Source organism: Microtus ochrogaster, chromosome 7 (assembly GCF_000317375.1).
Source record: "Microtus ochrogaster isolate Prairie Vole_2 chromosome 7, MicOch1.0, whole genome shotgun sequence".
NCBI classification, from domain to species: domain Eukaryota; kingdom Metazoa; phylum Chordata; class Mammalia; order Rodentia; family Cricetidae; genus Microtus; species Microtus ochrogaster.
The window spans coordinates 15,781,571-15,799,454 of NC_022014.1; the positions used below are offsets into that span (position 1 = coordinate 15,781,571).

Genomic DNA, 17,884 nt, shown 5'->3' on the forward strand with positions numbered 1-17,884 from the left:
AAAGAACAGGAAACCATCTGTCTCCTATTGCACTTGTCACTCTATTTCTCTCTGTGTGTGGTGTGTTTGTGTATGTATGTGCGTACGTGCATGCGCAAAGAAGCTTGACAACATGTTCTACTTTAATGGAGGCAAGGTTTCTTTCTGAAACCAGAGCTCACTGATACAGCTAGTCTAGCTAGCCAGCTTGCCCAGATATTCTGTTTCCTGGCACTAGGTTTACAAGTGGACCACCAGGTAAGCCTGACTTTTATATGGGTGACAGGGATCAGAACTCTGGTCCTCAAGTTTATGCAGTAAGCGCTTTATCTGAGTATCCCCCAAACCCCATCTGCTTTTTGTGAAAGAAATCTTTATGTTCTAATGCACACATTCTAAAGACCTGCTTCTATTAAGAAATTCAATAATTTCTTTTTATTCTTTCTCAGCTTAGCCTCCTGAGTAGCTGACATTATAGACCTATGTCACCAAGACCAGCTGGCTAATGTAATTAAACATAGAACAAGATGGAACAAATTAATAATGGGAATTTGACCTAGATAACTAGGTCAAATATCTGTCCCATTCCTACTCATTAAATCAGGCTTTTGACTTTTCTTAAAATTAAACTGCCATAACCCCTTATTTACACAATTGGTCATACTGAGATACACCTTTTTTTTATTTAAACAACCTATAACAAAACAGTTTAGAAATCTTACTCTCCTTTTTTTGGGAAGCGCAGTAAAAGATGGTGGTCCTCTTTCTAAAAATAACACTTCTCAAACAAAATAAAAAACCACACACACATACAACACACGAATTCTGACTCCCTGTCTTCAGAATTAAAGTATTGGTTTTATTGTTTTTGTTTTATAAACTAAGAATCCTCAATCTGAAATTCTGTGATGTGAAAATGCAGGATCTGAGTATCTGTGTGGAAGCAGCTACAACACTGCACAAGAGGCCAGAGGTGGGGAATTCACTGCAATAAATTTGGCATTTCCCACAAAGTAACAGGTCCCACACAAAGTAAACCATGTGGCTATTACTGTCGTGCTTTTGTGAAGCAGTGGCCACATGATTCATGTGTCATGTTAAGACCCTTCCAAGAGGGTAAAGTATACAATCATTTGTTTAACATAAACAAAGTGTGTCCAGACAACAGGGAATATATAGGTTTCCTGTTAATTGGTAACTGCCAAACAGTATATACTCAAGCAGAGACTCATTTTTACAAAAATAATAGAAGTAAATGGGTACAAAGGCTCATGCCTGCAATCCCAGCACACAGGGCCAACGTGAAACCCCATCACCATCTCTAAATGAGAAGTTTAATCTCTGTTAGCTGCACGCCTATGTATCCTGACTTTTAATAAAGTATCTATTATAACCAGTTATATTAAGAACAATAATTCTTACCTAGTCAATTTCAACGTGCCTTACTTAAACATTTCCCAAATGATTTGAGAAAGTTACAAGAATTTTGACATACTTGTTGGGGTATTTGCGGAAGATGTCCCTGATGACAACAATTGCCTCTTGTACCACATAATTTACTTTGGTCTGGATTAGGTCAAGCAATGTGCTTACACAGCGTTCTGCTGATTGCTAAGGAGAGAAGCATCAAAACATAAGTCAGATGATCTATCCAATAACACTATCTCAACACAAAAAAGGAAAAAAAAGGGAAACATACAAGTACATTCACTAAATTAACAGGCACTTGAATTTGCTAAAGCTATACTAGAGGAAGATCATCTATTGTATATCAACAGTAGAAATTCTAGAAATATACCACTTTTATTCATTAAAAAACAAATTGAGAAATGTTTTGGATTCGGTTTTGTGTGTTCTAAGAGCCTCACTCAAGTTAGTCAGGCACTCTACCACTGAGGTATACTTCTATGTCCCAGATAATTAAGTTAAATGAGTAAACATTAACCTAGATAACTGGAAGACCAGAAATAGGAAAAAAATAGCCAGGGTCTGAGGAAAGAAAGGCAAAGAGTACATCTAAGTGGGAGGTCCTTAACTGGAATTCGTAGGTGAACGGAGCATGGGATGTTTTGGTGTTTTAAAAAAGATTTCTTCACTGGTCTCTCTCCTCTCTCTCTCCTCTCTCTCTCTCTCTCTCTCTCTCTCTCTCTCTCTCTCTCTCTCTCTCCCTCCCTCCCTCCCTCTCTCCGTGTGTGTGTGTTGTGGAATTTCTGAGCTTAAAGGTTTTCACCTTAGCCTTTGAATCTCAAGTTTTATTAGAACCACAGAAATTTAGTTAAAGCTACTTTTAAGGGCAGCAACAGAGACATTGTCTAGGTGGACAGAATTCCTTCCCAGGCTATAGCCTGAGCAGCCAGCTGCTATTATTTACAGTGCAGCCACTGTGATGAGGATAAAACTGCATTTGTGTGCACACACACATGCTGGTGCTCATGAAGAGCCCTGGAAGCTGGAGTTACAGGAGCCTGTCAGCTGCCTGATGTATTTGCTAAGATCTAAACTCCAAATCTCATGGCAGATCAACCAATACTCTGAGTCATTTCTCTGACCTCCTGCACAGGGTGTTTTAAACCTCCTAAAAAGGAATCACCAAATTTTGTATAGACTAACAAAATATTTTACAAATATAAGGTCCATAGCATTTCTTTTCTTTTCTTTTCAGTTATCTATAGTTCAAAATATACCAGAATATAATTTAATCCATTAACCTTTTACTAACTGAATATTAAATACAAATTGATAAATTTATTGGTACTGTGACAGATTTTTTTTTGAGGACAGGATTGTGAGAAAAATCCCCAAAGCCAAGGGTAAGTCTATCATTTATCACAATGTACGATCACAGGTCACTAAATTATGTGCCTCCTGTTAGGATTAAAAAGCACACACCACCACCTGAAACTCGTGAATATCACCAAGCCTCCAGATTTAGGCATCTAAAGGAAATGGAGGTATGAGATCAGTAGAACCATGAAGATACAGTCCAGTCTCTGAGAAAGTCTCTAAGTCTAGTGAGCAATTGGTATGTGTGGTATTGGGGCCAGCAAGATGGATCATCGGATAAGGGCACTTGCCACCAGGCCTGCTGACCTGAGTTTGATCTCCAGGAACCCTATGGTGGAAGCAAAGAACCAATTCTTACAAGTGGTCCTCTGACCTCCACATGCTGCCTGCCCCCTCAAACAATAAACATATAAATGTAAAAAATAAATAGGTAATATCAAAATAAGTTAAAAACAAAACAAAATACAACACCTAAGAACACATATTACCAAAAAAAAAAAAAAAAGGTGTGGAAAAGACCACAAAATTAAAGCCAGGCATAGTGTCTCATGCTTGAAATCATACACTTGAGAGACTAAGGGAGAGGGAATGTGACTTTGGAGCTAGCCTGGACTGCACAGTAAGACTCTGTCTCAACAAGTAAAACCAAAAAAGCCACTCGGGGGGAGGAGTGGGGTGTGTTGAAAAGATAAAAATCTGTAATTAACAAGTCAGTAAATAATAAAACTCTTTATGGATATGGATGTAGCAAAAGAAAATCCAAAATAAAAAAGAGTTAAAAGTAATACTATTGGGGAAGTATGTCTAGGTAGAGAAGGAAAAGAACCAGGGACAGCGGCTTTTCGTTTTCACTAGGGCTGTAGTGCCTGGCGGGCACTGTGAGGGCGTTGTTTTTGGAAGACACAGTTTATCCCAAGGGTGCGGCCTGTAGCGGCACAGGTTGCCAAGCTCATCCCAGGTGAGGGGTGACCTGGGGCTGCTTCCCAAGAGCCTTCAGAGGTCCTAAGAAGGGAGGCCTGGGCTTGGTGGGAAACCCTTTAGGGGCTTTAATCTGGGGCTGAGAAGGCTCAGGGGCTAAGAGTAAAAATGGCTGCTCTTCCAGAGAACCTGGGTTAGATTCCCAGCACCCAGATTATGGCTCATGACTACCCATCTGTAACTTTAGTTCCAGGGGGTCCAATAGCCTCTTCTGGCTTAGAGAAGTACTTAGCACACGCAAGGTACATAGACATAAGGCAGACAAAACACCCATAAGCACTAAATTATTCAGTTCATTAAGTATATGCTTTATTATTTTGATTAACTTCAAAATATACATACTCTAAAAAGATGAACACTCAAAATCCCATACTGTGTGATCTATATCTCCTCTGGAGCCTTACCTCCACTTTGATGGCACACCGTCCAATGGCCCTCACAGCTTTGCGAACAAAGTCCACGTTGACCTCAGTGGCATATTCCTTCAGCTCTGCCAGAACCTGTCAAAGATCCAAGTGGATAACCTTTAAAGATTCTCAAACAGCAATTTCATGCCTTCTGGATGTCAGATCTTAAGTTCAAAGCCATCATAAATTTGAGACAACTTAAGGTCTGACCTGCGCAATGTTAGCTTGGGATGCAAGACGAATCATGATGTCCAACTTTTCTAGTTTAACATAGATGGGATCATTGTACTTCACAAAGAAGACTTTAATTTCTTGCTTCAAGATTTCAGGCCTGTGATACACAACACAAGAAAGGAAGAAGATAGAACTTATTTACTGACATATCCTGCTCAGTCTTCCTGCCTGCCCCCTTGAGGGAGGCAAAACCACTGACAAATGTGCTGTATAAGTCTCTATTGTGCCCCCACCCCATATAGTAGCTGCACTACACAGTAACACTTTTACTTCCGCACAGTAAACCTGGGTGTCTAGGCAAGCATTCTAGCAAAAAGCTAAACTCCCAGCCCATGTATTCTCCACAAATTCCTTTTGGTATCTGATTTGTGTTCTTTTAAAGGACAAGGGGTATGTTACCAAAGAGAACTGCTGAGGAAGAAAAACCTGGTCCTCAACTACAGCTTTCCAAGGGTAGCATATCCAAAGGAAGCACTTAAGAAAGCAACCTAGCTGCGTGTGATGGCACACTCCTCTACTCCCAGCACTTGGGAGGAAGAGGCAGGGGAACCTTTGTGAATTCAAGGCCAGCCTGAGCTACACAGTGAGAGCCTGTTTTCAAAAATCAAAAGACAAACAAACAAACAAGCCAAAACAACCCTGAACTGCAACAGCAGATAATTACTGCCGAAAGACTGGTAACTGTAAGCTCTATTCCTGGGCAAGTTGTACTACTATAATAACATTTTCACTTCCACACAGTAACAAACAAAAGAGATTAGCATCCGTCTATAGGGCATTTATATTAAGCTTAATTCAAGATCACACACGTTTTAAAATCACCAAACCACTATTTCCCACCTTTTCTGGACAATTAGATTGATGTTCCTCAGGGCAACATACTGTACTTCTGGCTCCCCCGACAGCAGAGTGACAAGAGGAGGTGCTAACTTCTTGAGCAGCATATTATAGTAGTCGGAGTCCTTGGGTAACAGCTCCAGGAACTTCATCAGGACTTTCACCGCTGAAAGCACCACTGCAGAGTTGGCATGGGAGAGTCGAGGAGTCACTCGCTCACAGATGCTGTGGGCAGAAAGGGAAAATACAGCACCTTTGCTCAATTCATCCATAAAGTTATGCTTCAGAGTTCCATGGCCCAAGTATCAAGAAATCGAAGATTCAGTTGGCAAAGTCAAAGCTCCATGCTTAGGTCAAAATGGGATCCAACACCGCAGAAGCCTCGTGCCAGCAGACTACAGGCAGAGCAGGGGCATCAGAAGACTTGAGAAGCCAGCAACAGGGATATCCAAACCGGAAGGGAACTAGCAACCCCCCAGACAGTTGCACTCACACCAGTTACCTTCTGGATTTTAGTCCTCTGTCTCCCACACATAATGCTAGGGCTCCCTGCCTCACAGCTCATCTCTACTCAACCTATAGGAAATCAAACCAAACGTCCTGAAAATAAATGCACAGTGAGAGGTGCCATCACCTGTGTCTTAAAGAGAAAGTGGGATGGCAGACAAAACTACATAGCCTCTTGCTTTCAAACTAGTAAGAAAAACTCGGGAACAGATGAGGCTTTTGTTCTGTTTGGGTTTGGTTTTTAATATTAGAATATTAATATTCTCCTAACTTCTTTTTTTTTTTTTTTTTTTTTTTTTTGGTTTTTCGAGACAGGGTTTCTCTGTAGCTTTGGAGCCTGTCCTGGAACTCCCTTTGTAGACCAGGCTGGCCTCGAACTCACAGAGATCCGCCTGCCTCTGCCTCCCGAGTGCTGGGATTAAAGGCGTGCGCCACCACCGCCCGGCTCTCCTAACTTCTTCTAGTCCCTACTACCTATGCTTAGATGCCCCGTAGAATCTTGATAGTCACACGTATAGTGTTCTCTGAAATCAACCTAATCTTGGCTGCTCTTGGGTAACATCACGAGTCCTGTTTACAATATTAGAGACAAGGTAAGCACCTGCTTACTCTCTTCTTTTTATGTCCACACGGCTGACTCCAGACTTAAAAAAGTCCCTTTCACAGAGACCTTCTCAATTGCTCTTTTTAAAAAGTATAATTCCAAGAATTAAAATAAAAAAATAAAACCCTGCCAAGTGTGGTATGCACAGCTTTAATTCCAGCTTTTGGGAAGCAATGGCAGATGAATCTCTGAGTTAGAGGCCATGATCTATATGGTAAGTTTGAGTCCAGTGGGGGCTACACATCGAGAGCCTGTCTCAAACAACAAACAAAACAAATATTGAGGCAGGAAGGTCACAAGTTTGTGGCTAGCAGAGGTTATATGCATAGACCCTGACTAAAAACAAACAGAAACTACAGAGATGGAAGCATTCTCTTTATAGTCTATTACTCTAAACACCTGCCCTTTCTTAGACCCTTCTAGTACCTCTGTTAGCAGTCATGAGTTATGACCTGCGTTCTTGAAGATCCACACTGTATAAACTCCTACCCCAGAGTGAATGGTGCATGAGGACCACAACTGTTGCCTGGTCTCTGTGGAATTCTCACAGCCTAGCACAGAGCCCAAGCACCGAGCACCGGCTTAAGAAGTTCTGCTGAGAGAACTAATGAGTGCAATGTCAATAGCCAACAGAAAACAAAATTCTTGGTAAAGTTCTCTTCAGAATATAACTGTACTTTCAATGATGGAAAGAAACTACCAACAGTTTTAGGTCCAGAGGGAACCATTTCCCAGACAAGTGAAGAGAACTTACATTCTAGTAGCTTGGAAATCAGCTTCAGCCAGGCAAGGAAGGTTCTTATCTACCATAATTAAAATATGTCAACTTTAATGGAGAGTCAGTAATTCTTCAGAAGTACTTTGCCTAGACCAGTGCTTATATATACAACGTGCTCAATTTAAAAATGGGTAGTAACTCCAGCCTTGTAAACTGAAATGTACTTATGTGTTGATGCCATTTGCCAATAAAGTTCTGACAGTCAAGGAAATCCGCAACTGTAGGCGGTAAAGGGCTGAGCGGAGCAATCAAGCCGTTCTCAAAAGCGCCAAATCAAGGGCAAGACACATTTGTGCTGCTGCCTCTAAAACACTTATCTATTGTTCAGCTCCGAAACTAGTATGAAGAATCTAACAGAATAGACAGCATGTCATCACAAGGACAGACATAACTTTTGTTTACCAAATGACCAGGAATTGGGAGATGGGTGACAATATGATGGAAGTTTTGGCAGAAGTATAACAGAAACAACTAAATTCTTCTTGATGTGCTTTAGCACTTACAGTGTCCCTAACTCCAGTGAGAAAAGCCAGGGATAGCAATGTCCCCTACACCCTCTGCCTTCCTCAGTCTGATAGCCTCTTACACTAGGAGCAGACATTAGACATTACTCAGTCAGGCAAGACCATCAGCTTATGTCCAGTAGACAGACTGACCTCTGGGCTTCCCGGTCATCTTTAGGGTTGTAATTAGACAGGCAGTCCAGGATGAAAATCTGGCCCCATTCAGTGCACTCATTTAGGGCTGTGAGAAGCTTATTGATATTCTGAGGGTTCAGATCAAGTAAGTTGCTATTTGGGTGAGATTCACTGATCTCAGACAATGCCGCCACAGCGTTAGCCACCACCTGTGAAGGAAACAGACAGTGACTTTAATATGCCAGACAACCAAAGCTACGACACACAAAAACCTTGGCAGGATCACTTCACAGCTCTCAATTCGCTCCTAAACATTTTACCCAGTTAGACAGAAATAAATGAACTGCTTTCAAAACATGCATTAAGCCACCAATGACAGCCTATACAGTTTCTGAGTAGTCAGGCACTCCAGAATCAGAGTAATTCATCCATTAGTAGAGGCACGATGATTCACTATGGAAATACTAACCACTGTAGCTGCACTCAAAACTGCAGCTAAAATCAAGACACAGCAACAGCTGTAAAAAAATGAAGCTAAACTGCTGGTGGCTCATACCTGCAATCTCAACACACGAGTGACTGAGACAAAAAGGATATTTCCAAGTTTGGGACTATTATGGGCTAGCTACAAAGTAAGCTCCAGGCCCACCTATGGACAATAGAATGAGACCTCACCAAAAAAAAAAAAAAAAAGTCAAAAGTAAAATCTCAATAAATATTTGAATTGTGTAACAGAGAAAAATCTAGGCCAAAGGCCAAATTATAAATGAATGTGGACAACAGGGAGGTGACACTGTCCGTTATTCAATATTATCGCATACCTCAGAGTAAGTAAGTGTACTGGAAACTGTAATTCATGAGTACACAATTCTAGAAGAACATATAATCTCTATACAATGTGGTTTGCTCATCTGGAAATCAAGGAGAATTTAATCTACCTCATAAACTAATTTTAGCTTGAGGGTACAAGTTCAATTTTGTTATACATTAAAAAATATTTATGGAGAAGTTGGTCAGCAGCTCGGAGCACTGGCTGCTTTTCCTGAGGTCAGTTACCAGCACCCACATGGCAGCTCACAATTGTCTGTAACTCCAGCTTCAGGACAGACTTGCACAGGCACAGATGCAGGCAAAACATGAATGCAGATAAAATAAAATAAATCATTAAATTTTTTTCCATGTTAAGCCTTTAATCCCAGCTCTTGGGATGCAGAGGCAGGTGGATCTCTGAGTTTGAGTCCAGCCTGGTCTACTGTGCATGTTCCAGGACAGCTAGGGCTACAAAGAGAGACCTTGTCCTTAAAAACAAAAACAGAGAAATTACACAATGCCTGAAACAAATTTAAGGTGGTAACATTACCATAATTCATCAAGTAACAACAGGAAGGTTTTTTTGCACTAACATCTCCAAAACTGGAGTGCATTTAAAAACAACCATCACGTTTTTTTTCTGTGCCTGGATGTTTTGTCTATATGGATATCTGTACACCATGTATGTGCCTGGTGCCCTCGAAGGCCAGAAGAGATGCTGATCTCCTGGAACTGGAGTTACAGATGGTTGATAAGAATCAAACTCGGATCTTCTGGAAGAACAATAACTGCTCTTAACTGTTGAGCCATTTCTCTAGCCCGCAATCATCCATTCTTTAGTGGAGAATGTTCTTCACAGGGATATAGAAGCTAATCATATATGTTATAGTTGATGAAACTGTAGACTCAATGAAATATAATATTTTAAATACATCCTCTTCTTTGAGATGGTGTGAAAAACTGTTACTCTAGACAAGAAAGTACACTTGTGCCTTGATTCACTGATCGGAGAATATGTGTAGCTACAAAACAAGGTCAGTATTTTAAATAAAAATTAAAGATTATTTCTAACATAACTGATAAATGAATATTCAAAGTTATTTTAAAATTTCAAAAGCACTCATGAACACCACAATGAAAATATTACCCCATGGTTCTGTACAGGTGAGTTTTAAAATATGTTTTATACTAAAAGTCCATACATTAAGATTAGCATGGCTGATCATAAGTATTTCATAATTTAAAAAGAATCAAGAAGCCAGCTTCAACAATACCTAAAAAAAATTCAATGGCATTGATGCATAGTCGAGTCTTACTAAAATCCCGACAAAAGCTTAAGAAACTGAGTTTTACAGTCATGTTAACAAGACAGAAACACAACGGCTACAACCTAGCTATCAGTGTTATTATCCACATTACCTAGGTAATCGGGAGGTTATACTAATCATGAAATAAACAGGGAAAGTAAATATCCAAGAGAGTGTGATTTAATACATAGTACAATGTAGCAATAGCCATCATTATGTAGAAGATAAGGATGGCAGACAGAATACTCTTAAGCTATAATTTGGTGATGAGAACACAAAGCCCCACATGAAAAGAACCAAAGACTTGCTGAGTAAATATAAGTAGACATTTCACTGCCACAAACCCAATCTGACCTAATGTATCATCTATAATAACATGTGTGAGCTTTTCTCAAAGGCTTTTGTTCATTCCATCCTTGTGCATGAGATTTAGTAAAACAGGAATGCATAAAGAATGAAACACTGCCTATAACCCCAGCATGGTTCAGGTCATCTTCTGTTACAGAAGTTTGAGGCTAGCCTGGGGTACAAGACCCTGTCCGCAAGCAAACAAACAACCCCTAAACAAACAAAAATAATAATCATTCACAGGAACTTCACATGCAGGAAAAATAACTTATTTCCCATGCATGATTGACCTTATTTTAGAATTAAAAAATTAAAATATCTTACGTCAACTGCTTATTTTGACTGCTATGCCAACACATTCAACCATGGTCATCAGTTTAAAAGAAATCTCCTACCATAATTATCATTTTTATCAATGCATTTCCCTCACCCCCACCATGCGTGTGTGTGTGTTCATGTGTGTATGCATATGTGTATATGCATGCATGTGTTGTTTAAAGTTAAATAGAAGGTTTGGTAATAGAAAAGATGAGAAATGAGGAACTAAAAATAGACATGGAGAGAACAGAAAGAGATTAAACACAATGAGGAGTTAGAATCCCCTCGTTACCATTATAGGCAATTAGAAGTTAAAGAAAGTGTGTCATGCAACTAATGAAGGGTAAGTTTTAATGCTTAAATAGCCAATGTCTACTTACTAACATATTAAAACAAGGAAGGAAATACTCAAAAGTCAGCTAATAAAAATAAACAGAAAGATCAGATCAGAGGACCACGTTGAGCAGAGCCTGCGGGAGGAAGAGGATACCGGTCAAGTCACCACCAAAGTGACGGGCAGATGAGCCGCTCTTCCACCCTGCACCAGACTTCCTGTTCCTCGGAAACCACCCGAGGCTGCTTCTAGCTCTTCACAGTCATCTTCCAATCAATTCAGACTCTTGGATTTCCAGAATTACCCAAGGCATGCTCATGGTGGAGTGTTTTACATTCTCACGTCAGTAAAGCGTGCGCCCACATGGTGATCAACCTGATGCCAGTCAATCACACTGAATCTGGGGCGGATGAAGGAAAAGACAGAGTTCAAACTGATAAGTGGGCAGCTGGTGTACACCAGGCCTCTTTTTTTTTGCCAATGCTTCTACAATATTTTTGAAATAAAAATTTAAAGATAAAGTGATAAGTTAGAAATCATTTCTTCCCAAAGAACCTTCTCCAAAGAACACACCACTGTAGGGACAGAGTGAGAAGTGTCCAAAGAGAAAGCTCAGCCAAGGTTAGCATCTCAGACGTGTGTCCCTCGGTCACAGTGTCACTCTGTATCGGAACTGTTAAGACAAGTCTAACATTTCCTCCCTAAGAAATGATCCTTTATCTTAGGAATGCTGCTGTAATCTCAGAAGGACTAGGAGCACATAGGGAAAAAAGAGTTCTAAAGGAAGTTCTTTTAAAAGTACATTTGCAGTCACATGTGGCAGCACACACCTGCAATCCCAGCACTCAGGATGCGGAGGCAGGAGAATTAGAAATTCAGGGCCAGTCTTAATTACATAAGCCTCTGATTCAAAACACCAAAGCAGGAGGGGAAAGAACATTATCAATGGGGAGACTGAGCTTTCTAGACACACAAACTGATTTCTACAACGTTGGTATCTAGGACAGGAGAGACAGCTCAGAGCTCAGCATTAATGGGCTGGTCTTCAGAGGACCCGGGTCAGAATCCCAGTCACTCACATGGGTGCTCATTATCCTTCTGCCCCCCCCCCACACACACACACCTCACAGAACATGAAAGTAGAAGAAAGACTAATTAGGAAGAGGAAAGGGATAAATGAGAGAGGAGTGAGATGATAATGGGGTACTTATGGTCAAAATATATGACATATATGTATGAAAAGGAATTAATATAGGCCAATATAAACAAGATTTAGTCTAAATATTATTTGAAAAGCTTTTAAAAATTAATGTACTCAGCCGGGCGGTGGTGGTGCACGCCTTTAATCCCAGCACTCAGGAGGCAGAGGCAGGCAGATCTCCGTGAGTTCGAGACTAGCCTGGTCTACAAGAGCTAGTTCCAGGATAGGCTCCAAAGCCACAGAGAAACCCTGTCTCAAAAAACCAAAAAATAAATAAATAAATAAAAATAAAAATTAATGTACTCTTTTGACAAATTCACACATGCTTATAATGCATTTCCTAAAATTTTCCTTCCTAAGATTTATTTTATACATATGAATGTTTGCCAGCATGTATGTATATGCACCACATGCATGTCTATTGCCTGTGAGGGTCAGAAGAGGACATCGGATGCTGGGAATGGAACCCAGGTCCTCTCAGCCACCGAGTCACCTCATCGCCCCACCCTCTTATCTCACTATCATGTCCTTTGGTTTTATCTCTTCAAATATTCTCAAAAGCTTTTAAAATAAAAGTGTTGCCATTAAAAGAGCAATCTTTCTAGAATTACTAAACCCATCACCACAGAACAATGAGAAATCCGTGTTCATTATTACTAAGATTTATTCTATACTAAACTCACCATTAAATGTCTTGAGAGCCTTTGTCTAAAGCTCAACACTATGACATAAGCATTTTGTTATTCCCATTTTGAAGATGAGGACACTAAAGCTTGGGGGAACACACAGCTAAGGAGGATCAGATTCACTGATATTTCTCAGGTACACTGAGAAAATATGTTCTTTACTAATTGGTTTACACCTTATGGGAGGCTGGAGCAATGGAATGTAGTGGCATTTCACTTGTATTTTAATAAATAAAACTTGCCTAAGATCAGAAAAGTAAAACAGCCACACTGGCCAGCGTTATGGACCAAGCAGCAATAACACACCTTTAATCCCAGTAGACACACTATCTTGCCATAGAAACCACTCAGTAGTGGTACAGGCCTTTAATCCCAGTCCTAGAGAGGATTATAAAACGGGAGGAGACAGCTCTCAGGCTCAGTCTCATTCTGAGATTCCTGGAGACAGGATCACCATTTTTGAACTGAGGTAGAGATAAGAGCCAGTGGCTGGCTGTTTTGCCTTTTGGACCTTCAGGTTGAAGTTTTACTTATTAAAATACAAGTGAAATGCCACTACAATGGAAAATGGGTATTTCCCAGGGCTGCTGAGAGTGATAGAAGGCTTGGAAGATGGAGATCATGGGGGTTCTGTAGTAAACCAGAGGGGCTGAGAACTGAGTTCAACACTAAAGTGCAAAGCACACATGGTATCACTACCAAGGGAGTCTCTCAAACTGTAGATCCTAATATAAATGTTAGCTGTAGAAAGAAAACCCAAGATACCAGAGAGCAAAACCAAATTAAGCAAGGAAAAGACTAACATGGACAAAACTCTAAGGAGCACTCTATTCAAAAGCACACTTTTCCTACAAACATACTTATCAAATGATGCTTCTAAAATTCTGGTATTTGTGAAGAAATCATGGATGCTGTTTTCCTGCAGCTGCCAGTGTGTCTTCATCCTGAAGACAAGCTTACTTACAAAGTGGGCTAGTAAAATCCACAACTGAGCGAATGTTTTAACTCTGATGCTATCACAAGATATTATTCTATCAAAATGCATGGGTATTAAATTAATGTGGATATTGATCTTGTCCTAATGTCTACTTCATAATTACAGTAGCAGTCATCTTCTGGCATATGCCAGGTTCTTTAATGGGTACACTTTAAAATCTCAATTAATACTCCCAACCCCTTCTTCTCCCACCCCCTTTTCCATGTAGTCTTGGCTGGCCAGAAACTTGTTATATAGATATCATGGTAACTCCAAACTCACAGAAATCTGCCTGTCTCTGCCTCCCAAGTGCTTGGATTAAAGATATACATTAATGTTGCAGGAGCTCCTTCCGCTCCTTCAGCCAATAGCCGTTGAGATACCAGCCCATTGGGGTGTAGTCTCTCTCCCTTTAAAAAAGCGGCCACTTCCCTTTCCTCTCTCTCTTGCTTCCTGCTCCACTTCAGGAGACTAGACTCCCTTCCTGATTGTGCAGAGGGCTGTTGTGTGGGACAGTGATCTGTAATTTTTCCCCTTTAAATAAATAACCATTCTATTAATCATAATTCCAAACTGGTGTGGGATTGTTTGTGACTTACGCCTTCACCTTCACATTAACTAGGCCTGGCCTAAGCTTTTTTATATTTAAAATTTTTTTAGTGTGTGTGTGTGTGTGTGTGTGTGTGTGTGTGTGTGTGCGCGTGCGCGCGCGCGCGCGCACGCACTCATATGTGAGTGTGGGCCCTCAGAGGCAAGACAAGGGTGTAGGAGTCACCAGAGCTGGAGTTATAGGCAGTTATGATGGAGAAGCTGCCAAACTTGGAGAGCAACACACCCTCTTAACCATTGAGCCTTCTCTCTAACCTGTATACTCCCAACTCTTGAAGACAGTATCTCTCATTTTCCAGAAGAGGAACTAGGAAGATTAAGCAACATTAGCGTAACACTAGCACTAAACAGAGTCAAGAAATATTATCTCAAAGCTAGCCTTTCCTCTGGCAAGTAGGACACTGAGAATCGGCTTTAAGTAAAGTAGTGAAATAACTACAGGAAAATGGGGTATCGAAGGAACCCCTAAAAATGACAGAAGGAAAAAAAAAAGTTCTATTACTTATTGCAAGGCACAGCAATGCTAGTACTCAGAGCTGATCTGACTCCAAGCACTGTCAGCTCCTGATTTCCACTGTATTCTCATACTAAGATTTTGGCCAGGTAGTGGCAGCACCCGCCTTTAATCCCAACACTTGAGAAGCTGAGGCAACTGACCTCTGTAAATTCAAGACCAGACTCGTCTACAGAATGAGTTCCAGGACAGCCAGGGAGGTTACACAGAGAAGCCCTGTCTTGAAAAGCCCCTCCACCCCCCCCAAAGGATTTGAAGTCATGCCTGTAAATGTTACAGTGCTTTTCTTTCTAGGAAGCCATTCTGAACTGTAAGAACTCTAAGGTGGGAATCTCATGTCCTTTAAGACATGGTGCAGTGCTGCCACCGTGTGGGACAGCCTGAGAAAAGGTGGAAGAAAATCACTCAAACAAGGGACAAGGACTCAGATCCACAATTAGAGAAAGAAGATGACTTCGTAGTAATTAATGGTGTACAGATAATTAAAGAATTTCATGTATTCAATTCTAAACCATTTTGAAACATGAAAACACAACAGACCTAACGCGTGTGGGGTATGTATACACTTAAGCTTGTTTCTTCACATAAATCCATGAAGGTGGTGATCAGGAATAGGTTTGGGACTCAGCCAGGCTGCAATCCTGGCTGCATTACAACTAGCCACATCCTATCCAGACAGCAGCCTCTGGAGTGCACATCTCTTGATCTGAAACATGGAAAGTCTTCTGCTTCTGACAGACATGAAAACAAGTGAAATAGTTTACATAAAAGCACCATCATTGTGCCTAGCACACAGGCATTACAAATTAAATATTCCTTTTCGAGAGAAACAAAAGCCTCAGAAGCTTCTGAGTTGTTTGAGCGAGTGTGCTCCACGCCACCACTAGACCTTGAATGTCACTGTCGCTCATGCACTTGGTCTACTTGTTATTTACATCTGATCCCACCAATAAAAGGAAAACCAGGGCGCCAATGCTAGCGTTTACTTAAAGTTACTTTCCGGTAACTGTAAGCCAACAATAAAAGACACTAAAATAGTCTAGGGGGATGTGAAGAAAATGGTTTCTTTCAGTGGGAGAGGCCTCCCAGAATGTGAGTTTCTCATAAGCCTACGAAGTAACCTTAACTTATTTTCTATAAGTCTCCTCAAACATATTGTAAAGTCTCTTCAAATCACCTCTCCATTTGTTGTTATAAAAATAAGTTAAAAAGTGTCACCAATAGTCAGGAGTGATGGTAATCCCAGACTTCAAGAGTCTGAGATGAAAAAAAAAAAAAAAAAGAGTCTGAGATGTTGAGACTGACAGTTCAAGGTTGACCTAGGCTGTATGAGTTCCAACACATTCTAGACTGGACAGTGAAAACAAACAACGACGACAACTCTTGGGAACATTGGTTTAGTATGTATACTATATTAAGTTTAAATAGAAACCATCCACCAATGCCTGTTTAAATTACATACAACCAGGTAATGAAGGAAACAAGTAGGATTCGACTATATTGATAGTTATTTAATCTGGCAAAGATAAATAAATCCATTTATTATATTTGTGAAAGTACTATGCACTGTATTTAAAAAAAAATCAAGACCTCTCCTCTGCGAAAGAAGCTTAGATGAGGTCAGCAAACGAGGCATGCACGCTGCCAGCTGACCTGATACAGATCTTCCAGGGTTACCTGGATCTCAAATCCTGTTTCCTCACAAACAAACAAAAAACCTGATTGCTGTGCTTTCCATTCCTCACACTCTAAAATTTAACAGGTTTCATATGGAAGAATTACATGAGTGTAGAGGTGCCTTTTCCCCGTCAACCTAGAATTGCTTGTGGGAGTCGGAGTTTATTTTTTGCCTCAATCCATTCTTAGCTTCACTGAATATTTAATAGGTTTCCACAGGGTACAAGATATTCCGCCTGTCTAGTTGGTGCTTAGAACTTTATCACCTCATCTGTCCTTGGATAGAGAATTTCAAAGATGGTTGCTCAGAATGACAGAGTGAACCACCAACAATGGCAAAGGTACACTGGTACCAGCTAAGCAGTCCATTAAAACTGGCATTGCTAGGACTGGTGAGATGGCTTTGCACTAATGACGCTTAAAACCAAGAGACCAAGGATCTGAGTTTGATCCCTGGAACTCACATTGTAGGAAAAGAGAGCCATAGCACACCATGGCAATACTCACTTCAACACACACACATGCACACATGCAAAGTAATGTAAAAAGAAAAAAAAGTATGGCTATACAGACTCAATTCTTTATATAATTTTTAAAAAGGGTGCCAGGTGGTACTGCATGGGAAAGTAAACCAAAAAGCGGGGTTCATTTTCTAATAGTGGCGATGACACCTTACTGGAAGTCATTGCTCCAGCCCTCCACACCTACTCTTAATCCTGCAAAGTGGTTCAAACAAAATATAAAGATGTCAAGAAGAAAATAAACTCCAGCTTTGAGATGGGGCTTTAGCTTGGAAATAAGGTACTTGCACAAGGTTCTGGGTTTCATCCTCAGCACTGCCAAAACCAAACAAATAAAAAAAAAAAAAATTAAGCGTTATATTCTGGCTGTTAAATACACAGAACACAATCAATTTTATCTTAGAGTTCTTTGAGAATACATTACAATAGTTGGCAAATACAGATTCTTTTGATTTAGTTTTAATTTCATACAAGATATACCACAGATCACTATCTGAAAAACTAATTCTAAAAATAAAAACACCCAGGGATATGAAATATACCATCTATATATTACACAAAACTATTTCCCATAACTACCCTGTGGTCAATGTCTCAAAGAAAACATGTGCTAGGCACACCTTGGAAAGGGCTCGTTTTAAATGTTGCTCTCTTTATAAAAGCACAATGAGCCGGGCGGTGGTGGCGCACGCCTTTAATCCCAGCACTCGGGAGGCAGAGGCAGGCGGATCTCTGTGAGTTCGAGGCCAGCCTGGTCTACGAGAGCTAGTTCCAGGACAGGCTGCAAAGCTACAGAGAAACCCTGTCTCGAAAAAAAAAAAAAAAAAAAGCACAATG

General features: G+C 40.4%; 1 protein-coding gene across 2 annotated transcripts in view; it reads right to left on the minus strand.

Moving 5' to 3' along the window:
* Positions 1-17,884, minus strand: part of Ap2b1 (adaptor related protein complex 2 subunit beta 1) — a 121,241-nt gene that overhangs the window by 81,668 nt on the left and 21,689 nt on the right. For both annotated transcript variants that reach the window (XM_026780203.1, XM_005349362.2), the window contains exons 6-10: positions 7,765-7,955; positions 5,223-5,444; positions 4,359-4,479; positions 4,146-4,241; positions 1,475-1,590 (exon numbers count right to left, since the gene is read on the minus strand). In XM_026780203.1, coding sequence (XP_026636004.1) covers positions 1,475-1,590; positions 4,146-4,241; positions 4,359-4,479; positions 5,223-5,444; positions 7,765-7,955 — 746 coding nt within the window. The remainder of the gene's footprint in view (positions 1-1,474; positions 1,591-4,145; positions 4,242-4,358; positions 4,480-5,222; positions 5,445-7,764; positions 7,956-17,884) is intronic.